Source organism: Bison bison, unplaced genomic scaffold (genome assembly GCF_000754665.1).
Source record: "Bison bison bison isolate TAMUID 2011002044 unplaced genomic scaffold, Bison_UMD1.0 scf7180017864370, whole genome shotgun sequence".
Lineage (NCBI taxonomy): Eukaryota > Metazoa > Chordata > Mammalia > Artiodactyla > Bovidae > Bison > Bison bison.
In genome coordinates, this window is record NW_011494942.1 from 12,439,070 (window position 1) to 12,464,586 (window position 25,517).

A 25,517-nucleotide genomic window follows, 5' to 3' on the forward strand; every position below is an offset into this window, starting at 1 on the left:
CTGCAGCACGCCAGACCTTCCCTGTCCTTCACTATCTCCTGGAGTTGGCTCAGGTTCATGTCCCAGTCGGTGATGCCATCCAACCATCTCATCCACTGCTGCCTGCTTCTTCTCCTGCCCTCAGTCTTCACCAGCATCAGGGTCTTTTCAGTGAGTCAGCTCTTCACATCAGGTGGCCAGAGTATTGGAGCTTCAGCTTCAGCATCTGTCCTTCCAATGAACATTCAGGGTTGATTTCCTTTAGGATTGACTAGTTTGATCTCCTTGCTGTCCAAGGGACTCTCAAGAGTCTTATGTGACCTCTACCAGATTGAGCTAATTTGACATAATTCTATGTCAAAAAGCAGAATTTTGTTTCATGAGGGGAAGGAAAAGCAACATTTAGAACAATTAAATAAATGCCCATTCCAAGTGTAAGCTTCAGGTAGTTCACAATTTTTCTTTAATAGTATTTCTTGTAATCTTTGTATAATGAATTGTGAAATTCTTGACTTGGATATTTTAAAGGATTCGTTGTATAATTATTTTTTTGTTGTTGCAATTTCATATTTTTAAGAAGTTATATGCCAAGTCTCAAGCACTTTATTTAAAAAATCTGCCCAAGAATAAATCCTACCATAAATAAGCCTGTATGGAAATACTGCTGCTCTGTTATTTCAGTGTCGGAAGTCTCAGCTGCTGTGAGGGAGCAGCCTTGGAAATTAGGGAGTTGACACAATTCCATAGTAGATTTGTTAACAGTAAAAAATGAATATCAGAAATTATGGGACTTCCCCAGTGGTCCAGCAGTTAAGAATCTGCTTTCCAATGCAGGGGGCACAGGTTTGATTCCTGGTTTGTGGAATTAAGATCCCACATGCTGCATGATGTGGCCAAAAGAAAAATAAAGAATGCTATTAGCATTTCCTAAAGCTTAATTTTTATTTTTGAATTAAGTTAGTATATAGATAAAAGAATATGTGGACTTGTTAAGATGAAATATTTAACAGAGTCTGTCTCAAGAATAAAGATTCACCAATTGTTAAAAATTTTTAAATGATTTTAAAAGTTATTTTGTTTTTTACATGCTCAATGAATGTTCAACTTTGGTAAATAAATTGTAGCACCAGTATATAATATTTAAGATATGTTACCTTCATTTTAATATATCACATCTTTTAACACTATAGGCTTCCTTTGAAACAATCTGATTTTAAAAATCATCTTCCTAAAATGTTCTTTTTTAATAGAAAAAGTTACGCCGATCACAGCATGCTCGCAAGGAGACAGAGTTCTTACGGCTCAAGCGGACCAGACTTGGCCTGGATGACTTTGAGTCTCTGAAAGTTATAGGAAGAGGAGCGTTCGGAGAGGTGTGCTTCTTTTTTAAAGTCGCTGCTATTGAAAATATGTATCTTAAGAAAGTAGCTTCATACGTAAGTAGTGTAATGTGTTAAAATGTGTAATAAAGTAGCTTAATTTTAATAGAATTTCTAAAATAATGAGCAACAGCAAATTACAGCACTACTTTCTTTAAAGGAGCCTACCTTTCACCCCTAAATAAATCACAGTGACTGAAATTTGTGCTATGAATTTTTACATTCAAGGTGCGGCTGGTCCAGAAGAAAGATACAGGCCATATCTATGCAATGAAGATATTGAGAAAAGCTGATATGCTTGAAAAAGAGCAGGTAAGAGTTCTTTAGCACATGTAACCAAAGGAACATCCACTGGCGAGGTGTTAGAGTAAGTGTTAAAACTGGGATTTTTAAGAAAGAGAAACCTACACATCTTAACTATTTAATTGATGATAGATTTTTTGGTAGCCTGTTTCATTGTTTCTCTCTGGTTAAAATTTCTTCCAAATTCATAATCTAGCTTATGTGTTCAGGCTGTCATAACAAAATACCACAGACTGGGTGACTTAAAGAGCAGAAATTTCTTTTCTCATAGCTCTGGAGGCTGGAAGTCCAGGAACAAGGCAGGGTTTCACTGCTGGTGAGACCTCTGTTCCTGGCTTGCACACAGCAACCTTCTCACCAAGTGCCTACATAACCTTTCCTTGGTGTGTGCAGAGGGCAGAGAGTGACTCCCTGGAGTCTCTTCTTATGATGTCACTAAACCTACTTCCTTAGAGGACCCTGTCTCCAAATCCAGTCACAGGGGGTTTAGTGCATCACCATAGGAATTTTCAGGGAGGACACGAACCTTCATTTCATGGCAAAATACCTTCTTCCCTGACTTCAGTAAAAATAAAGGACAGTACTCAGCACCCTCAGTCCCTGATTTTATTACACGTATTTAAAAATCTGTAAAGGGCCCCTCTTGTGGCTTGGATGGTAAAAGATGTGCCTGCAATGCAGGAGACCTAGGTTTGATACTTGAGTTAAAAAGATCCCCTGGAGAAGGGAATGGCTACCCACTCCCTGGAGAATTCCATGAACAGAGGAGCCTGGCAGGCTACAATCCATGGGTTACAGAGTCAGAGACGATTGAACGACTAACACTCTAACTCTCAAAATCTGTAACCTCTCCAATTTTGTACTCCTGAGCTCTCTCCCTCTTTCTTGTGACTTGGTGGAATTTTGGAGTGACCATGAATCTGAAGACATCGATTGTTGTTGTTGTTATATTATTTTAGGCATCCACCTGAGTGGACATTGTTAGAACCCTGAGTGAATATATATGCTAGCGAAAGACTCAACAGTGTGAGGGTGCAGAGGGAGATGGTACCTCCCTGGACCTAAAGCTGAACTGCACTGTTGCTGCTGCTGCTGCTAAGTCGCTTCAGTTGTGTCTGACTCTGTGCGACCCCATAGACAGCAGCCCACCAGGCTCCCCCGTCCCTGGGATTCTCCAGGCAAGAATACTGGAGTAGGTTGCCATTTCCTTCTCCAATGCATGAAAGTAAAAAGTGAAAGTGAAGTCGCTTAGTCGTGTCCGACTCTTTGCGACCCCATGGACTGCAGCCTACCAGGCTCCTCCGTCCATGGGATTTTCCAGGCAAGAGTCCTGGAGTGGGTGCCATCGCCTTCTCCGGAACTGCACTGTTAGTCCCACCTAAACTAACTTTGTTATCATAACAGTACGATCCTGATTTTTCATTTAAATATGGCCCAATTGAATTTTCATTGCATTATTACACTTTATTTCTGTTCCATTCATTCAACAAGTATTTATTAGGTGCCTATGATGTATCAAATCCTATTCTAGGTTCTGGGAATACAGTGATTAACAGGTGAAACCTGAATCTTGTTCACTGACAGTTGTAGGGAAAATGAGCAGACAGCTGTTTGAAATAGTCATGTCTGCTGAGTACTATGAAGACAAATTTTACCAAAGGATAAAGTGATGCAGATGACCTGGCTTTAGGAGAAAGAATTAGATGAGGGAAGGTTCTCTGCAAAGAGAATATTGACGAGAAAGAGTGAGACCTATGATCAGGTAGAACGAAGATCCAGAGGCTCTGCAACAAAAAGAATCTTGGTCTGTTTAGAGACGGAAAGAAGCCACTGTGGCTAGAATTCAGGGAAGGGAAGAGTGGTGGGAGAGGGAGGCAGGGAGCAGATCACACAGGGCTTTGATGGTCGAGAAATGGTGTGTGGGTCCTACTCCAGATGCAGTGGGAAGACGCTATTTTGCTTAAACGAGAATTGATATGTCTGTTGGATGCTTGACAAAGATGGCTTGCAGGCAGGACAAAAAGAGTTGGAGCAGGGAGAACACTTGAGAGACTGTGTAGCAGTGGCAGCCAGGATGTGATTGTGGCTTACACAACAGAGCATGCATGCTCAGTTGCTTCAGTTGTGTCCGACTCTGTAACCCTATGGACTGTGGCCCACCAGGTTCCTCTGTCCATGGGATTCTCCAGGCAAGAATACGGGAGTGGGTTGCATTCCCTCCAAGGGATCTTCCCCATCCAGGGATGGAACCTGAGTCTCTTATGTCTGCTGCATTGGCAGGCAGGTTTTACCCCTAGCACCACCTGGGAAGCCCTGTACAGGGTTACAACAGTAAAGTGGAAGAAAAGTCACAGGTGAAGTGTATGATCTCATGGAAGAGCCAGCAGGATTTTCTGAGCCGTACTCTATATTGGGAGGGAGACGAGGGGCAAGGATAGTGAGAAAAGAGGGAAGAATCAAGGATAATTCCCAGAGTTGTACCTTGGAATGGGATGCTTGATGGTGTCGTTTTCTAATGTAGAAAAGACGGGGGAAAGCAGGTCATTCCTGACCACTCACTCTCCAGGGAGACAGGACTCTCTGCAGACAGCCTGCTTTCAGGATGAGAAGGTGACAGGAACATCCAGAGATGCAGTGGCAGGGGTTTTGTTGAACACAGGCTGAAAGGAAAAGGTTAGAGGGCAAGGGAGGTCAGATATTGAGATGTGTTCGAGAATTACAGATAATGATGGAAATAAACATCTGGGTCAAGATGTAGAGCCTCCGAGATTAGGAGCTAAACAGGAAACTTCTAACTAAGCCATATGGGATTAGTCCTGGATTGAGTTTTAGAGGAAAGACTACAGGCAGAAGTGAGTTCCAGCCCGTAGTCTTTAGGTAACTGGCCACATGTGGCTGCTGGGCACTTGAGTGTAGCTAGTCTGAACCGAGATATGCTGTGAAAAGGAAAATGCCCTACCAAATTTTGAAGGCTTAGTGTCCCCCCTCCTGAAAAAAAGAGTATAAATAAATAGCTCAATAATTTTTATGTTGATTACATGCTGAAATGATAACATTTGGACATATAGGGGTTACAAAAACTGTATTGTTAAAAATAATTCCACCCATTTCTTTTTATCTTTTGTGTGGCTACTAGAAAACTTAAAATGACATGCGTGGTTTGCATTTATTTCTATTGGACAGCCCTGGTCTAGAATTTTTGCAGGAGAATCTTCACTGTAGTCCAACATCAAGTCTGTTTTGCACTTTGGGGTTGTTTTTTTCCCCTATATAAATTAATCTGCTTTTGTCACCATTGAATTTCATTTTAGAAAATGTTTTTCCCACTTAATTCTAATATATTATTATTTTAAGTTTTTATCACATTTACTTGAATGCTAACGACTCTGCAAAGTTAAATAGCAACTTATCTCCCCACTTTCCTGGTGGCTCAGACAATAAAATATCAGCCCGCAATGCGTGAAACCCAGGTTCAGTCCCTGGCTTGGGAAGATCCCCTGGAGAAGGAAATGGCAACCCACTCCAGTATTCTTGCCTGGAGAATGCCATGAACAGAAGAGCCTGGCAGGCTACAGTCCTTGGGGTTGCAAAGAGTTGGACACAACTGAAGCGACTACCATATCTCCCCACTGTTGTGGTTCCAGATTACTGTGCGTGACACTTCCTTTACTTTAGAAACCTAGGTGCATTTTGAAAACATGCCTGTAATCTGGCTTTAAGATACTTAAAAATGATTAATCAAGCCCAGTTAATGATGTAGTTGTTTATCTTGACAACACCAGAGGCAGCACCAGAGTTTGTTTTTCCTTTACCATCTCAAAATGTTTTGTACAAGGTGGTAGGTAGGAATTTCAATATAATTTTTCACTTTATGAAACAGGTCCAAAGAAATTTTAAGTTTTTTGATGCCAGAAAACAAGTTTTTAATGTTTATTCTTGTGCTTTGATTTTGATCTTAGAGCATTTACTGTATCAGACCATAATACAGTAACCTCAGTTATTTTAAGCAGATCATATTTTGTTATCAAGAAAAGGTTTACAAAATCTGTATCCTCATGTGCTTTAGGCCAGAGTTCATAATGGCACACAGTGAAAATAGCAAAAGCATAAAATCAAATTATTCTATTGTTAATTAAATTTGAAGAAAGAATGTATAGATGTATCAGTGGGAAAACATCTGAAAATTAACTGTACCAACCCCACAAATCACTCATTTCATAAAGTTTTTCAGTCTCCAAAATGTTCATTTAATAGTAACTGTAATAATTATGTGTCTGACAAGTCATAGCAAAATCCAAAAAAGTTATATAAGAATTTGCTGTAGATCATGTTTATGGATATTATAAAGGTTTATTATAACAAAATAATATAAAATTATTATAAATGTTTCAACTTCTTAAAGCACCCTAATAGTTAAAGGCCAAGTCAGGCCCTTTGTTGGACGGGTAACAATTAAAAAATAGTTTGTTGAGGACTCTGACTTTGTCATACCAATCTATAGGGCATTGTTAACTACTTAACTTTTAATAAAAGTCAGACCAGGACCCTAAATTTATTTGACGAAGCCAAGATCCTTGGTTAGGTGGAGATTCTGGTTAGAAAATCTTTAGACTAATCATTTTTCTACCTCAAAAGTCTCAGCTTCCCTTTGTGATTCCACTTTTTCAGACCTAAAGATATCAGCTAAAATAAACTGTTTCCTGAACTTCTCCATATTTAATGAGAATATGGTGATTGTTAAGAAGTAAGCTTGAAAAATGTGTAACGTGTTACAATTATTTTTTCAAAATACATTCATCCAGGTGGCCCATATCCGAGCAGAAAGAGATATTTTGGTAGAAGCAGATGGTGCCTGGGTGGTGAAGATGTTTTACAGTTTTCAAGACAAGAGGAACCTTTATCTAATCATGGAATTTCTCCCTGGAGGTAAAAGCAAACGTAATAGTAATGACAGGCCAACACAAACACATCTTTATATCTATGATTTTATTGATTATATAAATCAATAAGCTAGGGATATTTTATACCTCTGGCTCTGAGGTTTTACACAGTCATAATTTTCTAATCATTCTTCCCATAATAATACTAATTTGAACCACAAATCAGATTGTTTTGAAGAAATGATAAAGCTGGCACATTTTAAATATTATTATTCTGTTTACTGTATATAATTTTTTAGATCTTTGCAAGTCTAGAGTTGAGAACAAGTCACCAAAGAAGAAAACAGACAACCCAGTGGGCAAATGATAGGCAGTGTAAGGAATAGAACTCTGGTTGGTCTACGAATAGATGAGAAAGTGTTCAGCTTTACTCATATTCAGGGAAATGCAAATTAAAACAAGAATGAGATTCCATTTCTCACTCAACCATCTGATTGGTAGAAACATTAATAGTCTGATGAGGCTGTGGGGGAAACCTGGCCCCTCATCTGTGCAGAGGAATCTCTGACTCTTAGGGAGAGCAGTTCAGAGATGCCAGGAAAGTTAAAAAGGCATGTGTCCTACAGTCAGGGATTCTTCCCCACACGTGCACAAGAGGCCTCATGGCAGCAGCGTCTAAGAGTAAAACCCTAGATGCAAGATGACTGTCCATCAGTAGAAGAATGGATAAGTAAAACATGGCATACTTATGTCATTAAATATTTTACAGTAGTTAAAAGTCAGGAGCTGTATTTGTTTCAACAGTAAGATCTCAGAAATCAACAGAGATAAAGCAAGCTGTGGAATTATATGTACAGTTGATATCACTTATGTCATTTTAAAAACCATAAAAAAGACTCTAAATTCATAGATTAATATATATGCATCTGAAAACATTTCAAAAATAAGCTGGAAGAATACACACCAAAGCAAATCCATGATAATGGCAACTCAACAAAAAGGGGAAGGAATAGAATGGAAACAGAGGATAAAGTATTTGCGTGGTATTTTTTTTAAAGACTTGAAGCATCATGAAAAAATATTAACAGTTGTCAATTTTGAGTTGTAAATTTACCATAGTGTTTCTTCTTTGTCCCTTGTAAAAGAGGAAAATTTCTTGGGAACAAGAACATCTAGAAGTGACCCTTTTGGTGGAATAATGACCTATCTTTGTTGGCCCAAAGAGTGCTGAGTGCTTTTGAAACTTGAATTTGAAAGAATATATCCCATTTCCAGATGTGCTTACATGCATTCATTTTCCCGGTTTGATATATTTTCCTCAGCAACTTATTTCTGGATGTTGAATGGTAGATACTATATATCATTATCAGTTCTGCTGTGATTTGATTTCACATATTTTCTACCTTAAAACCATTACATGTCATGAAACTTCTCCTTAATGAGCTTTTTTTATTTGGCCCTAGAGATGGTTGGAAGTACTCTGGGTGGATCATAAAATGCAGAAATGAGGCTCATGTTGTATATTACAAAGACATCTTTTACAAAACATTCCCCCTTTTGAGGCGTTACTAATACAGGGTACTTACTCTCATTTACTTAGGTGACATGATGACATTGCTAATGAAGAAGGATACTTTGACAGAAGAGGAAACACAGTTCTACATTTCAGAGACTGTTCTGGCAATAGATGCAATCCACCAGTTGGGTTTCATCCATCGGGATATTAAACCAGACAACCTTTTGTTAGATGCCAAGGCATGTGAATAAACTGGTGAATTACTAGGTCACTGATTGTTTTATGCTGTAAAAGAGGTGATTTTGTCATTGGAAATGGGCAACTGCAATTTATATGACGGGTAACCTACATTATTTCATAAACTGGTACAGTAGGAGAGAGCCCTTGAAGTGAAATGACATCAAGGGAAAATTGGCTGTCTTTTTATCATCTACCATTTTCTCCTTCTTAAAATAATCAACATCAAATATTGATAATTTTGCATTTCACCTGTAGGAGTTCTAAGCTAAGAATTTTTATGATTGCATTTAGAAGAAGAGTTTTAAATAAGCCTTTTGTCTCTAATGATTTTATGAGTTTTTTCCTTTTTTTTCCTTAGGGTCATGTAAAATTATCTGATTTTGGTTTGTGCACGGGATTAAAGAAGGCTCATAGGACTGAATTCTATAGAAATCTTACCCACAACCCACCAAGTGACTTCTGTAAGTTGGATTTTTTTTCGAGTTAAAGTAGCCCAGCTGGTTTAATCCAGGACTGTTGAGAACTGAAGCTTCTCTCCTTCTCCTCAACCCTTAAACTGGTGTGTTTTCAATGCATGTATGTGAATTTGTTTTTTGGTAAGAGTTTTTCCCTCATAATTACAATTCTGTCTCATTGAAATTAGCATTCCAGAACATGAACTCAAAGAGGAAAGCAGAAACATGGAAGAAGAATAGGAGACAACTGGTAAGTAGCCAGATTTGAAAGAAAGAATTTTGGGCCCTGGTCCTAAAACCTCATTTGGTATTTGTTTTACAATTTAGAGCTTCACAATAATTAGTTCTTACTTCCTAGCAGTGATAGAGCTTGTTCTGAGATCATATAGTTTTCTTAATTTTTCTGTAACATTTCCATGCCTATAAAGGAAAATGCCACTTTTATATTTTATGATTTCACTTCAGAGTATTTTATCAAGCATATCTATAGTTAGGCGTTTGTCTGTTTACCAGTGCTAGCACTTTCTATAAAACTCACCGAGATGAGTGTGTGTTTGTGCTAGGTCACTTCAGTCTTGTCTGGCTCTGTGCGACCATATAGACTGTAGCCTGCCAGGCTCCTCTGTCCATGGGATTCTCCAGTACTGGAGTGGGTTGCCATACCCTCCTCCAGGGGATCTTCCCAACCCAGGGATCGAACCTGTGTCTTTTATGTCTACTTGCATTGGCAGGCGGGTTTCTTTACTGCTAGCACCACCTGGGAGATGAGTGTAAATTGAGGTAAATGCTGAGTGATACTCATGTTTCCATTTTCCCTACCTGTCCTGATACAACAAATATCAGTCAGCATAAGTAAGGTTATTGTGTGTTTCTAAGAACTTCATAGACAAAGTAAACAAAGTTTGTTGTCATGTTAAGAGTGTTACAATAAAATAGAATTGAAAAGCAGACTTTACCACAAATTGTTGTCATGTTAACAGTGTTACAATAAAATAGAATTGAAAAGCAGACTTTATTGCAAATAAATGTAATGACTCCTTTAATGCCCAACAGCACTGTCTGTTTTTAACCCTACAAGCTTTCTCCTCTATTACTTAGCAAATATTAGAATCATTTGTCCCTTTTCCTCTTTTCCTTTTATCCTGTGAACATTTGTCAAGGTTACAAATGTGCCTTTTGACTTTAATTTCCTAACTTCTTATACAATGCCTGGTACATATCGACAGATATCTATAAATATTTGTTAAATTCTGCCAAGGGATGAAGAGAAACTTACTCAGCAGTCCCTCAGGAAGGTAAACAGACTGAAAGGCAAGAGTCTGGTACCCTCTCAAAGCAAATAAAATGACCTTTGCATTATTGAGCTCATTCTCTCATTAGCCCAAGTAAACTTTTTGTGCTTGTAAAACATTTTGGTGTTTTAAAGTTTTCAAAAATATTTTTTAAATGTTTTGAGCTATGCATTAATGACAGAATATTATTTCTACTTTTAAATGTGTCACTTGTAGATCAGATTTTACAACTGAGAAAAGAATTGCAGTATTTCCTACTTTCGGAGAAGGCAGTGGCACCCCACTCCAGTACTCTTGCCTGGAAGATCCCATGGACGGAGGAGCCTGGTAGGCTGCAGTCCATGGGGTCGCTGAGGGTCAGACACGACTGAGCGACTTCACTTTCACTTTTCACTATCATGCATTGGAGAAGGAAATGACAACCCACTCCAGTGTTCTTGCCTGGAGAATCCCAGGGACGGGGGAGCCTGATGGGCTGCCGTCTATGGGGTCACACGGAGTCGGACATGACTGAAGTGACTTAGCATTAGCATTTCCTACTTTTAAAGGGAAATATGAATACTGCCTAAAACTATGGTGGAAATTCTGTACCCCCTAATTACAGAATATTCACAATCATTACTCATGTGCAGATTTTAATATTCTTGTGACCATCATCATGACTTACATCAGTGTTTTCTAGTGAAGAAATAGAGCGGACTCTTGGTGTTTGGGGCAGGAAATTCCTTTAGAGCCTATATTCCCCACCACTAAATGCCAATCATGTCCTTCCCCAGATCATAGATATGTTAAAATCTGCTGTTACACATTTTCAAATGGCCCCTAGAGTACTACCTGTAATAGAAAATTGCTGCCTTAAGGAAAGTTTTTGTAAGATTTTATATGAATTAAGAATGAAAAACTGCATTGCTTTCTAATAGATAAGCAGTGCCCTGGAAATGAGTTTATAATGAAAATACCTGATCTTTATATGGGAGGCTGTGGTTTACAGACACGTTCCTTTGCTTTTTTCATCCTCGTACCTACTCTGTTAGGGCAGGAATTATTAGTCCAGTTTTATGTAAGCAGAAGTTGAGGCTCAAAAAAGCTGAATAACTTGCCTGAGAGCAAGTATTGAGTACAGAAGCCAGGCTGACTGAACACAACCTTTTTATTCTTTTTTGGAATGGATTTAGTACTGAATACATAAATAACTTAGTTGAGCTCTTTAGGGACAGAAATCATGTCATAACATATTATCTGACTCCATGCCTTTCACTAAAGCCTTATACATGATAAACCTGCAAAACACATATTCGATTCAAAATTAGCTTCTGTATATTTTAGTTTTTCCAGTAGTGAGCCATACTCAGATCTTTCAAAAATATATATATATACTATATATGTATATACACTATATATATATATATATTGAGAACACTGGTTTGACAAGCTGTTCCTTTGCAGGCATATTCAACAGTTGGGACACCAGATTACATTGCTCCAGAAGTATTCATGCAGACTGGCTACAACAAATTGTGTGACTGGTGGTCTTTGGGAGTAATTATGTATGAAATGCTAATAGGTATGTTTTATTATTCATTTATGTACATACCATGTAAATCAGAGCACCACTGATTAAACATACTGTAGATATTATGGGCTAAAATATCTGAACTCTTTAAGCTGATTTCTTCATCCCCCAATGTTAAATACACAATGATAAATATTAGTGAGCTCTCTAGGGATCTTGTGTCAGGAAGGAGGCATTTAACCAGAATTCCTAGGTATCTAAATTGTATCTGCATGACCTTTTAGGTGAAAGAGGGGCAATGCTTTAAATCCTTTATTTTGTTGACTTTATAAGCCATTTTATTATAAATGGATGAATGTTGGTATTTTTTTATTGTTAAGTAGAGCGCTCAGGGCTGTTTTGTTTTTTGTGATATGTAGATAGTAGGTGCAGCAAATTTGATCATAAAGGCTAATGAAACCTTATTTCCTGTGATACTTAGGATATCCACCTTTCTGCTCTGAAACACCTCAAGAAACATACAGGAAAGTGATGAACTGGAAAGAAACTCTGGTATTTCCTCCAGAGGTGCCTATATCTGAGAAAGCCAAGGACTTAATTCTTAGGTTAGTAGTTAAATCTCTTAAAGAGGTTATGGTATCTTAAGGCCTCACAGGGACCTAAAAGATTAAATTGCCTATTTCAGTTTTGTGGGAAGAAAAAGACTATCACTGATCTATACAGTTTAAGAACTCAGTAAAGAAAAGGCATTTTTTTTTTTTTTAATGCAGATTCTTAAAAGGTAATATTCAGGGGAAAAAAAAAGAGTTAAGAGGGAAGAAGTCTTATATTATTTCAGAGGTCACTCCTGTTGGATTACAATGACTTTATCCCCTAAAGAGAAAGGGAAAATAAATTCTTAGTAGCAGTTCATATCACAAAAGTCTATGTAAGAAAAACACCAATACAGTATATTAATGCATATATATGAAATTTAGAAAGATGGTAATGATGACCCTCTATGTGAGACAGCAAAAGAGACACAGATGTAAAGAACAGACTTTTAGACTCAGTGGGAGGAGGTGAGGGTGGGATGATTTGAGAAAATAGCATTGAAACATGTATATTATCATATGTGAAATAGATTGCCAGTCCAGGTTCGATGAATGAGACAGGGTGCTCAGGGCTGGTGCACTGGGATGACCCTGAGGGATGTGATGGGAAGGGAGGTGGGAGGGGGCTTCAGGATGGGGACACATGTACACCCATGGCTGATTCATGTGAATGTATGGCAAAAGCCACCACAATATTGTAAAGTAATTAGCCCCCAATTAAAAAAAAAGTCTATGTATGAAACCTTTTCTAAGCAAAAGATTCATTCTTTTTCTCAACTAAGATGAAGTGTTTAGGTTCTATTGTGGATTCCTAGAAGGAATATGAATTGGGACAATCTTATAAAAAAAAAAATCTTCAAACTGTCTTTGACCTTTGACCCAGCAATTCTACTTCTAGGAACTTTGCATATGCAGATAATCAGATGTGTGTAAAGATTTAGGATATATTATGTTATCTTGATACTGTTTTTAGTAATGAAAGGTTGAAAATCATCTAACTGGCAATGGTGAAGTAGCTAAGTAAATTGTAGTGTTTCCATGTGTAAACTTTAGAAAACAAATGTATAGAAAAATAGTTAAATGACTTTGGGAAATGTTCTCAGTATATTAAGTGAAAAAAAAAATAATGGAAACTCCTTATCAACACCATATTTTTGAAATTATAGTAAAAGACTGGAAGGAAGTAGCCTCCAACTGTTTGCAATAGTTATGTCTGAATAGTGCAGTTATAGATGATTTCTGTTTTTCCTCACATTTCTCACAATAGAGTTAACTTCAGTAAACAGCAAAAAAGATGAAATGTTGGAAATAATGCAGAGTACTTGAGATGTAGTCTGCATATTATAATTTCTGTGTTCCCATTTTCTAGGTTTTGTATTGATTCTGAAAATAGAATTGGGAATAGTGGAGTAGAAGAAATAAAAAGTCATCCTTTTTTTGAAGGCGTCGACTGGGGGCACATCAGGTATGTTTACAGGCTTTGAGTGGGATAAGGCCATGTGAGTGAAAACTTTCTACTAGATTTGGTGATTAATTTACCTCTGATTCTGATTGATTAAATACAAGAGGTAACATTGTGGTCATGTGATAAGTTAGTGTTTTCTGGATTATATAAATGAGTGAGACTGTAGTGGCCATAGCTAAATGACTCATTTTATGTAACATCCACTTTAAGAAACAAGCACATACTGTGCCAGTTTAGATTTTGATATGCAAAGTTACATGATGAAGGCTGTTAGCACAACAAAGATGTAATTACATTTAATACTGTATAACTATTTTTGTCCTCTCATATTCTATACCGTGTTTCCTTTATTAATTTTGAAGAATATACAGTCCCTCTTATAAACACTGTGAAAGTGAAAGTCACTCAGTCGTGTCCAACTCTTTGCAAACCCATGCACTATACAGTCCATGGAATTCTCCAGGCCAGAATACTGGAGTGGGTAACCTTTCCCGTCTCCAGGATATCTTCCCAACTCAGGGATCGAACCCAGGTCTCCCGCATTGTGAGAGAAGTTAAATAATGCAGGTAACTTTTAAGAACTGGCTTAGAGGAGTTTGTTGTGAGCATTGGCCTTTATTCATTTTGTGGCCAAACTGTCTTCAGCAGTTCTGGTCTCTCCCCCACACAGCAACAGTTCAGAAACAAATCTGATTGTGCCATTTCCTTCCTTCTCTTTGTACTCAGAGAGAGATACTAAGGGTCCTTCCCTGCTTTTCAGGATCTTGGGATATGATTCTTGCCTCACCTGTAGAAGCTGCATCTTGTGTGGTTCCTGCCCCACCCCTCCCACCCTAGGGCATTGTCGTTTACTCTTCATTCTGACGAAAATGCTCTTCACCTCTCTGGCCTCCCTGCCCTCAGTCCTGCCTCGCCTAGGCTCGCCAGCCCCCCTTTCCACTTTCAAGACCGCTAAGTGTCCCCTCACGGGAGCCCCTACAACGTGCTAGACACTCTACCTGATTCTGGAGTAGGTATATTTGGGGGGACTGTTAACTGTATGTCCAGCACTGTTTTAAGTACTTTACATTTCTCATCTTATCCTCATAATAAGCCTTATACAATAGGTATTATTATTATCCCCATTTTACAAATGAGAAAACTAAGTCACAGAGAAGTAATTTGCCTTACTAGTGCCTCAGCTAGTAAGTGATCTGGCTAGAACTGAGTCCAGGCAGTGTGATTCCGGAGTCCTGACTCTAAACCGCTACACTGCATTTTACTGTCCGTGTGTCATCTCATTGAGCAGAACTATCACATGATTCCCCCTGTTACGGTTGAAAGAATGCTTATAGACTACCAGTCCAGTCTCCTGGTTTTACATGAGGGAAGAGTCACAATGTCTAAGGTCATTCTGATAATTACTAGAGATTAGATCTCAGGGCACCAGAGTTTATACTTTTTTACACTAAACTAATATAAATTTATTAAGTTAGTACATTAAGTGTAAATAGGTTAGAATAATTCTGGGGAAAATATAAATGTGTTTTTACAAAATTTTGTACACTTATCACCTAATTGATCATTAAGTACTTGCTGAAAAAATAGAAGCAATACAAATTGATGAATTTCCTAAACTATTTATCCTGCTAAAAATAGTTTAGGAAATTCATCAATTTTTATTGCTTCTATTATTTAGCATGATAAAAAAACATTTTCATGACTTATTATTTTTTTTAACCTAATGCCCTCAGTTCCCTTAAAATTTATATGACTGAGAAGTTTTTGGGTTCAGATTTCATCACAAACATGTAGTCCCTTCACCATTTGAGCCCCTTATTTTCCTAAATGACTTGACTTATGAAGTGGTGGATCCTCTACTAGAAGAATTCTATTTCTAAATTAATTAGGTTGGATTCTGGTCCCCACAATGTTGAGGGTACTTTATAGAATGATAAAATTTTTTAAATAAAATTCTCTGTTCTCCTTTCCCTTTCATTAACTATTGTTTTTCCTCTTTAAAAAAAGAAACAGCATGAGAAAGTCTTGGTATAAACAAATAAAAATTCCAAGTAAATGATAATATTTTAATAAGAAAATTCTACTCAGCTATGAAATCCACTTAACTTCAGAAATTTCAGATCCATAATAAATTTCCTTGTCTCTTCTAATATGCAGAATTTGCAAGTAGAATTAAGCTTTGGAAAACTGAATTCAAGAAAACTTAACCATGGTTACTCAATACTATTTTACAGGGAAAGGCCAGCAGCAATCCCTATAGAAATCAAAAGCATTGATGATACGTCAAATTTCGATGACTTTCCTGAATCTGATATTTTACAACCAGGTAAGACAGTCTCACAGTTAACCACATTTAAAAGACTATGAAAGTGATAACATATTTCATTAATGAAATTCCTTTGGTCTTGGTTAATTTTTCTATCTTTCCAGTGCCAAACACCACGGAACCGGACTACAAATCCAAAGACTGGGTTTTCCTCAATTATACCTATAAGAGGTTCGAAGGGTTGACTCAGCGTGGCTCTATCCCCACCTACATGAAGGCTGGGAAATTATGAGCGAAGACCACGTTGGCTCACAACCAAGAGAACTCAGGTAGCCGCATCACCAGGCTTGCTTGGCGTAGGTAACAGTACATGGAAATACTCCTGACGACGGTGGTGCTTCTGACTACAAGAGGAAATTCTACAGGATTAGGATTTCGAAGACTACTACAGGAATTGGTTGGCAGTGCCAGCTGGCTTTTTTCTTTTTTTAATATTATTTTTGTTAACTTTATTATATGAAGGTACTGGAATAAAAGAAATGTACATCCCTTTCTAACTGCACTGCCTACACGCGTATTAAGGTCCATTCCGCCTGTGTGTGCCGTGGCTTTGTACTGTAACACCTCTAATCAATTCAGGAGAAACACATATCATGTAAAGCAACATAGGCTAACCTGTAGGTAACACTGCAGTATTGGCTGTTTTACTGCACACCTTATGGGTCTAGATAATCAATAAAAGCCATCTTCCATAGCTGGTATTAGAACACTTGCCCTATTGGTTTGGACATCTATAGAATATATATGAAGACAATTTCTGTAATGGTTTTAAGGCATTTTAAAAAGGAAATACACTGGGTTATTTAAAAAATAAAGTTTATCATCATGTTATTACACAAACTCCACAGTAGGGAGTAACGAGTTTTGAATAAGGAGGAAGTTGAACAGCTTCACTCAAGCACTCCACTAATATATTTACTTTGCATTCAGAAATACTGATGACCTTTATACATGTATTCTGTATACTCATAGGGAGATGTACTGTATCATATAAAATGTAAAGTTGCTTTTCTTGTGACAAGAGGACTTCTTTTTTAATAAGAGGACATGGCATTATTTTAATTTGATTATGGTGAGTTGAATTGAAGAAATGACCATGAAGGCTGCTTGTAGAACTACTAGTGTATTTTTATTAAACTATTTTTTTAAACGTCAAACTTCTGATCATGTAAATGAACTTGTAGAGAACAAAGAGCTATTTACTTTGGTTTTCTAGAAAGTTGTTACATATCATGGCTGGTTAACTTTTATTTGTTTTGATGAAAAATTTTCCTTTGATAGTACTTGTATTATTGTGCCATTATTTTCTTATACTCCAAATGTACCAAAGATCCTGAACAGAGTGGATGTTCGCAACTGTGGGGGATTTTACTGTCCTGTGGGAATGCTGTCTTCAGATCTTTGATGGAGGCTAGCTCATTCAAGGGCACTACTGTTCATGTTTAGCTCCATCACTGTGGTTACTGTAAACGGAATTAAGGAAATAAATGCAGGCCAGGGGGCTTGTGATTAGAGGATGGGGGAGGTGATGTCAGCAGCAAATCCCCCAAGAATGCGATAGTCTTTTCCAGCTTAACATTTTCATTTAAAAATGACTCTCTGAGGTTTTGGCTTCATCAGTAATAGCGGAGGAGTATTAATTTATCAAAGAATGGCCTAATGTTTGTCTTAACTGTTAACTAGTAGAATTTCTTTTTTAGATACAACAGTTATTACTGTTATGAATGATCTGTGATCAGAATCTAAAATGATAATTTATTTGTATAGATGTTCTTCTAGTGGGGAAGAATTGCATAGGACTATTATGCAGATCTACAAAAGCTTTTATAAATGTTCCTGCTTTCTAGGGAGCTCCATGGTGTTTCAATAAGGCCATTCTATTCTTTTTTTCTTCCTGCCCTGTTCTCCCCTTCCCTTTCCTTCCTTTCCCTCCCCCACCTTCCTTCCTTCCTTCCTCCCCTTTCCCTCCTAGTATTTTGATACTTATTATGTGTTCACCTAATAGTTCATCTCCATTTTTCTTATCTGGAACATGTGACCAAGTATTTAGGAGAGAGAACTATTAAAATTTTGGGGTTGTCTCCTTTTGCCTAGCTCTGGTTTTTCTAATTACAACTGCCTCTAATTTTAAAAACTCTCTAACTTACATTTAGTTTTATGAGATTTTTCTCATTCCCCCCATTCCCCACTGTTTTTTTAAAAAGGATGTTTTGCTAGTGTGAATGGGTAAGATACAAGGAAATTGCAACATACTCTGGTTCTACTATGGTAACTATTCTAGTATTAAAAAATTTCATTAATTCAAGTGAGAGAGAGAGAGATTGATATAAAGGAGCTGAATTACCTAAGTTTACCTTTTAACTGAATAAGAATAGAGCATTTTAGTTTCCATTTCCTTCATTCTTATTAATAGGAAGAACTTGGGGATAGTTATGGTTTCTTGGCAGCAGAAGGGCAGTTATGAAAAGTTTACCTTGTTAAGATACTCATTTTTCCCTGGAGTTGAGTGATTCATAATCTTTGGGGTTTCCTCCTCATCAAAAGCATTTCTTAAGTGCCTATCTAAAAGCAATTAAAGACTGTGTCTGCCCTTTGGAAGCTAAGAATTTGATTCATAAAGCAAATTAGATAATTTGCAAAGTACCCTTGAGCTTGAATTTTCTCTTATTATATACTTCCCATATTTCAGGTGAACCATTTAATTTAAATGACAAAACCCTATCTAATCAACAGAGCATAATGACATTTTCTTTAAATTAGACTCTATTTTGAATTAAAGAGTTTTGTTATAAACTGTGTGTTTTTGGTTTTTCTAAGTATATAGAAAGCTTGTATAATTCAGATTTGTTGATTTCCTGATTTAATGTAGACTTTGACTTTTTTTATTAAAAAACCTTTGTATTAAAGCAAGTTATGTTTTTTCTTTTATGCTTTTCTTATTTACATGGCTTTAAATGTTTAAATTTATTGAAGCATAGTGCTATCTGAGAATAGGAAATTTCTTATCAACCTTTACTGAATGGAATATATATCTGATTTAATAAGCTATTAGTTGAATGGAAAATAACAAGTATGGAATATTCAAAACTGGTTGCTTAGGGTTAAGATAGGGTTTCATTTATTTCTGTAATAATATACTTTTTCTGTTTTTTTTTAAACACCTGTTATCTTTGTGTAGATCTGTAAATCTTACAATATTTTAAAGTACATTTATTTTTGGTGTTTTATTGTAGAAAACCTTTAGACAATCAACCCAGCAGTATCTACTGGTAGGAGAAACAGCTATCCATCTATCAATGATCTACAAAGAAATGGATTGAAATTTTAATCAGTAGAGAGGTCCCTGCCTACAAAACACATTCTATTTTCTCTCTGAATTGCTAAGAGTCAGAACATTCAAAACAACTATTTTGCTACAACCATGAATATTCCCCTTGTCTTTATTTAAATTTTGTTTTCTCTGTAGAAGTGCACTTATCTCTGGAACATTTTAATGAAACAAACACTTGGAACAAATATAAATACAGTACACTTAGGACTACTAGAGATATTTTAGATTTTTATGAAAAAATGAGAGTAATATTGCTACTTTTAAAAGGACTGAAGTAATAAAGATAGATGTTAGTTATTTTTAAAGCAATATAAATTATTCAGCAGTTGTCTGGAAAATAAAAACCAGGCTATTGAGTTCTGTGTTCAGTTACTGAGTTTCAAAAAAATGTTTTGGTGGCATCATGCACTTTTCATTGAAGGTAAGAAAAGAATAAAAAGTATGTTTACAATATTTTTGTTGGTGAGGTTTTTTGATTATATTTTTGAATTTTGACATAGATGTTACCCAAACCTCAAGAAAGCCTGCTTTGTAAAGGGATCCAACTTTTACCCTTAAAGATCACATCAAGAACAACATATTGGATAAATATTTTAAGTTTCAATTTTCTTATGTTTAAACACTCAAGATAGTTGTACAGGTTTATATGCAGCCACTCCACTAGGCCAAAATCAATTAGCAGGTAGAAATGAAAATATGCCTCAAAATACCAATGGAAACTAGGGATATAAGTGCCCAGGGTACCCAGGTACTACTTCGTCTATCCCACTGGAGACACCGATCAGTGATCATGACACTGTTTCTGCCAGTCTCAGAGAGAGCCAGTCAGAATCCTGTTCATCCTAGCTGTGCTTCCAGCTATGCCCTGACTGACATCATTTTAGTAATGCTATTGTTAAAATGGTAAAAATACTGAATATTAAAATTTGGAATTCAGAGCAAATTTTGATATTCTACATTTATCTTTCAAAAGCATCTTGTTAAAAGAACTTACATTTTGCTTTATAAAATGCTTTCACTTAGCTTACTCATTTTGGTCTTTTCTACTACTCTGTGAAAGAAACATAATATTTTACAGATGATAAACATGAAACTGAGTGTGAATTACCCAAACTCAGGTAATAGATTGCTCTTGAACCAAGTCTGGGGCTCCTTCCATTCCCCAGATAACAGAGCACACTTCCTTAACAAATTATCTGATATGCTTCTAGACCTCAGAAAAACACATGGGAAGCCAGTGACCAAGTTGGTATTTTGGGTGCTTTTGAATGCAAGTATAAGATGCAAGTAAAAATGCAAAAATAAGGAAAATGAGTATCTTGTGTAAAACTAAGACACAAGATAGGGACCTTCCAGAGTAAATTTAGCATCTCAAAAATGTCTTCAAGAACAGATTCTTTCTAGTTTTCTACATTGTCATCAGCAGAGTGTTGGATGTCCTTGGGCTTGTTTTCTCAGAGGGCTGGATGGCTACAGGGACTCTAAGCATCAAATTGTCATACAAGTCTTTAAAAAGGAGATTGTTCAACTTCTTTTTAAGAGTAAGGAAAATCTTTTCCAGAAGCATTCTAAGCAAAGAACCCTGCCCTCCAACCCTACTTTGTTGGCCTTGATTATGCCATCCATCCATTCCTACAATAGTACCTGGTCTGTTGATTGATTTAAACTAAGCAGGCTTCACATCCTTGGTACAGAGTGCTGCTGCTAAGTCGCTTCAGTCGTGTCCAACTCTGTGCAACCCCATAGACGGCAGCCCACGAGGCTCCCCCATCCCTGGGATTCTCTAGGCAAGAACACTGGAGTGGGTTGCCATTTCCTTCTCCAATGCATGAAACTGAAAAGTGAAAGTGAAGTCGCTCAGTCGTGTCTGACTCTTCGAGACCCCATGGACTGCAGCCCATCAGGCTCCTCCGTCCATGGCATTTTCCCGGCAAGAGTACTGGAGTGGGTTGCCATTGAGGCTCCCCTAAAGCACATGGCCACCTGACACCAGAAGCAAATTGGAGTTAACCCCCAAGATAATTAAAAGGGTGCCACACTGGTTTATACCAATGGTTCTTACTGAAGCCACTGCACTTGGGTTTTGTTACTGATTCTGCCATTGCCTACATATGAACTGAAGGGCTGATCCATTAACAGCTTTTCTGACGCATGTGAAATAGGAGTACTGAGGACCACTGTGCTAGACCATAGCTCAGCTACTGGGAGCCTAGGTTGCTTGTCCAGAGAAGCAGGAGTAGGGGTGGTCTCTGGACATCATACAAACAGTGGATGTTTGGCCCAGTGACCAGGGTTTGGTCTTTTTAGTGCTACTGCCAAGGCTTCCAGCTGCCATTCATCTCACGGGTCCATCTCCCACAAAGCTGTTATACCAGTCACAGGGATCCTCATCTACTTACTTCCTCTCAAGATCCAGGCAAGGGTGGGCCTAATGACTGGCCTCATCACTAGTGGCTCAACTGCTTTGTCTAACTTGAGAAGATAGGCTGTGATTAGTAGAAATCAAAACATTTCTCAGGAGGTTGTGCTAAAAACCATTACAAAGTTTATTACTGTTCATTCTAAAGCATTCCTTAGCAAATCCTTAAATGTTGAGATGACTTATAAGTCTCTGCCAAAGGGAGAAATACATAACAGGAAAGGGAGATTGTCGTTTGCCTTTCCTGTCCTCTTAGGTAAGTTAATCATGGACAAAACTTGAAAAATCCTCCAGTATGGGTCTATATAGTAGAGGACTGAGGAGGGTCTAGGGTACCATACATGTTGTAAGACTGTCCAAAACGTCCAAAAGTAAAAAATTACTTCAGCTTTTGACACTTACATATACAAATACATACTCTCTAAGGAAAAAAGAGGCAGTAGCTCCATATATAAAGAGATGTCTGTAAACTATTCCCTCTTGTTCTAAGTTTTGTTCTCCCTGTATTTGTCTTGGAATTTTAGTTTATTGCTGCTTCTGTCCTCTGGCTTATAGAAATACACACACACACACATACACACACACAACTTCTCCTTTGCAACAACCTAGGCTTAAGAAAATTCATTTTTGGCTAGTTGAAGCAATATTTCCTGAAATAGAGTACTTGGTGCAACTATTTCAGACTCAACTAGGATACTTGTTTGGATAAAGATTTAGTGTGTCTCACCCCAGACTTACTAAGTCAGAGTTTCTGGGGTGTTCTGAACTTCTGCACAGTCTCAATTCTGAGCTACTGAGCTCAGAAACTACTGAGCTAAAGGAAAAAGGACACTGGTTGGACTTCTCTAAAATGAAATAATACCTGCCTCACTGACTGTTGTGAAAATATCTATATGAAGTAATGGATGTCCAGTTGGTGATGTACGGCAGTCAGTGCTTAATAGCCATGCCTGGCACAGTGTAGACACTCTACAAGCATTTGTGAACAAATGAACAACTGCATTTTATGAGCAGCCCTACTCCCCCTCTAAGGCCAATCTCAAAATGTTTTCATGTTTAATAAATACATAAATCAACTCCAAAAGCATTGAAATGAACTATAGCCTTTGCTAAAGTTGTTATTTTCCAGGGAAATAATGTAAGAGGGTTTGCATTACACAATGAAACTTCCTAAATACCCTTTAAAAATACTCTCAAATTTCCACTCCCAGTGGCAGCTGCCACCACCACTTCTGCTCTTTCTCATGAGTATACCCTCCTGCAATTACCTTCTCTGCGTCTCACCTCCATGGGCCAAGCTCAAGCTGCTTTTCTCCCATTCCAGAAGCCCATGAGACACCTATCTCTCAAAACACGTTTGTGCCCCCCTGTTTCTCCTAACTGCATTCCCACTCATCAACCTGTTCAGCAAATCCAGGAACCTTCCCCAGAATTCACCCTCCATGGAACGTCAGGGGTGGAGGAGTGATGGGGAAGAAAGAGTAGTTTTAAATATTAATAATTATTTAGTTTTAAATATTAATAATTATTTCCTCAGTCACTTAGGAGCTCATTAATGGGTAGTTATTTATTTTTATACATCACTGGAGATGGGGGTCTTCAATTTAACTATAACCTGAAACAGGTGATTTTTTTGTTGTTGTTCTGGACCAACTGAAATATATATGTGAACTTAAAGGGTTCTCCAAACAAAATTGCATTGTTACAACCACAGCAGGAGGTTGACAAGAATAGGAATTTATAGTGTGCTAGGCAGTGGTTCCTAATGTCAGTCTCGTTCTTGCTTGAGTATTTGGCAGTGAAGGAAATTAATGAACAAACTAAATTCCCCCTAAGATTAGCAATGGTTCCTGAAAGCAAAGTTGTTCCTGGGCTTTTGGGAAGGAAACAACATTGGCCGGAAGGAACTATACCATCCACTCTGCAAGTTCTGTTTCAAATCACCTTCTTACATTTTGCTCAAGGAGAAAATATGAAAAGACCACTAGTAAGAAAGGAGAGATGAATTTCCTATCCATCTGTCAAGATATTGTGTGACTCTCTCTGCCTTATCCTAGGAGGTATAGTATAACCACTCTAAAAAAAAAAAAAAATCTTAAGAAGTAAAGCTCCAGAGTTTAAAGAAAAAGTTGAAAGCAGAATTTAAATTTGAACAACTGGGGAAACACACATTAAAGTATGAGAATGATTTGCCCCAAGGAGTCCTGTGTGTCTGCTCTTTGTGTGTTACACATCACATTTAGGTACCAGATTCCTGGCTTTTGCTCTCAGGCTTTTGGTGGAAGTGAATCATCATTTCTAAGACATGAGGACTGTGATGATTCACCAGCAAGCTTATCATATCACGTATGAACCCCTGAGGAGATCTGACTTTCACCATCTGGCTTCTACTGTATATTGAATGATTCTGGCCAAAACACTCATCTCTGAACCTCTGTTTGCCTACTGAGAAGACAAGAATTATAAGTGTTCAACCACCTCACAAAGGTTGTTATAAGGCTCACCTGAGATGATAAAGGGAAAAACACTTTGTAAGCAAGACAGCGTGTTTGTAGCTTGTCCGTCCCAGCTCGGCCGCTAAGCTGTGTCCAATTCTTTGCAACACCATGGACTGAAGCCTGTGCACTCCTCTGTCCATGGGATTTTCCCGGGCTAGAATACTGGAATGGGTTGCCATTTCCTTCTCCAAGGGATCTTCCAAATCCGGGGATCCAATCTGCGTCTCCCGAATTGCAAGCAGATTCTTTACCACTGAGCCGCCAGGGAAGCCCCTGTACTTTTTGCCCAGGATCCTAGAAATTCCGCTTCACCATCAAAGTGGCATTGAACACATGTGCAATCTAAGAGTACCCCTCCTGCCCCCAAGTCTTGGTAAACCACCTCAAAACAGTGTACACTTGTCTGGAAAGCCAGGGTTTGAGCATGTTCAGGGAAACCTAGACCAGATCTTAAGAGTGTCTGTCAGGCTGTCTGCGGAATTTTTCTTTCTGAGCTGACAGCACACGTTGGTGTCGGTGGACTTCGGGTGGAGTTCCAAGTCAAAGTCAGGACTGGGAAGACTCAACAACAGTTTTTGATTAGGGATGTGTCTCCTAGTGTGTTATCCAGGGCAGCATCTCTTGCCACCTCCAGCAGGATAAAATCCGGGACCCACTTAAGGCTACATCAGTTTCTCTGCGTCTGCCTACTTCCGTTGGGAACACGCATCCAACTCCCTCGTCCTAAGTAGCTCTCAGGACACACAAAGCAGCTAGTTACGACGCTGTAATGGAGAGTCCTGAAGGAAAAGTATTAGTTTTAGGCTGGTTGATGCAGAGCTTTGGTGTTTTCTCTGCTGTTCCTTCCCTCCACTACAAGACAAACTGTGACCAAGGAACCCTAGAGTCCTATGGGCGGGGAGCGAACCAGCGTACTCCGCGTATGATGAGGGGCTGACAAGTGGTCCCCAAAGAATCTTGCTTCTGGATTTACCCAACTGTCTCAGGACCCCAAACAGCTTCTTTGGCGATGTGAATGTTGGACCATAAAGAAGGCTGAGCGCTGAAGAACTGATGCTTTGAAACTGTGGTGCTGGAGAAGACTTGAGAGTTCCTGGGACTTCAAGGAGATCAAACTAGCCAATCCTAAAGGAAATCAACCCTGAATATTCATTGGAAGGACTGATGATCAAGCTCCAATACTTTGGCTACTTGATGCGAAGAGCCGACTCATTGGAAAAGACCCTGATGCTGGGAAAGACTGAGGGCAGGAGGAGAAGGGGACGACAGAGGATGAGATGGTTGGATGGCATCACCGACTCAATGGACATGAGTTTGAGCAAGCTCCG

General features: G+C 38.1%; 1 protein-coding gene across 1 annotated transcript in view; it reads left to right on the plus strand.

Moving 5' to 3' along the window:
- The window catches only part of STK38L (serine/threonine kinase 38 like), an 81,504-nt gene extending 62,653 nt beyond the window's left edge, over positions 1 to 18,851 (plus strand). The window contains exons 5-15 of the mRNA XM_010856014.1: positions 1,230 to 1,352; positions 1,587 to 1,670; positions 6,464 to 6,587; positions 8,142 to 8,296; positions 8,656 to 8,758; positions 8,941 to 9,002; positions 11,491 to 11,608; positions 12,039 to 12,162; positions 13,520 to 13,615; positions 15,850 to 15,941; positions 16,046 to 18,851. Of these exons, the coding sequence (XP_010854316.1) occupies positions 1,230 to 1,352; positions 1,587 to 1,670; positions 6,464 to 6,587; positions 8,142 to 8,296; positions 8,656 to 8,758; positions 8,941 to 9,002; positions 11,491 to 11,608; positions 12,039 to 12,162; positions 13,520 to 13,615; positions 15,850 to 15,941; positions 16,046 to 16,173 (1,209 nt within the window). The 3' untranslated portion in view covers positions 16,174 to 18,851. The remainder of the gene's footprint in view (positions 1 to 1,229; positions 1,353 to 1,586; positions 1,671 to 6,463; positions 6,588 to 8,141; positions 8,297 to 8,655; positions 8,759 to 8,940; positions 9,003 to 11,490; positions 11,609 to 12,038; positions 12,163 to 13,519; positions 13,616 to 15,849; positions 15,942 to 16,045) is intronic.
- Positions 18,852 to 25,517: the final 6,666 nt, after the last annotated feature.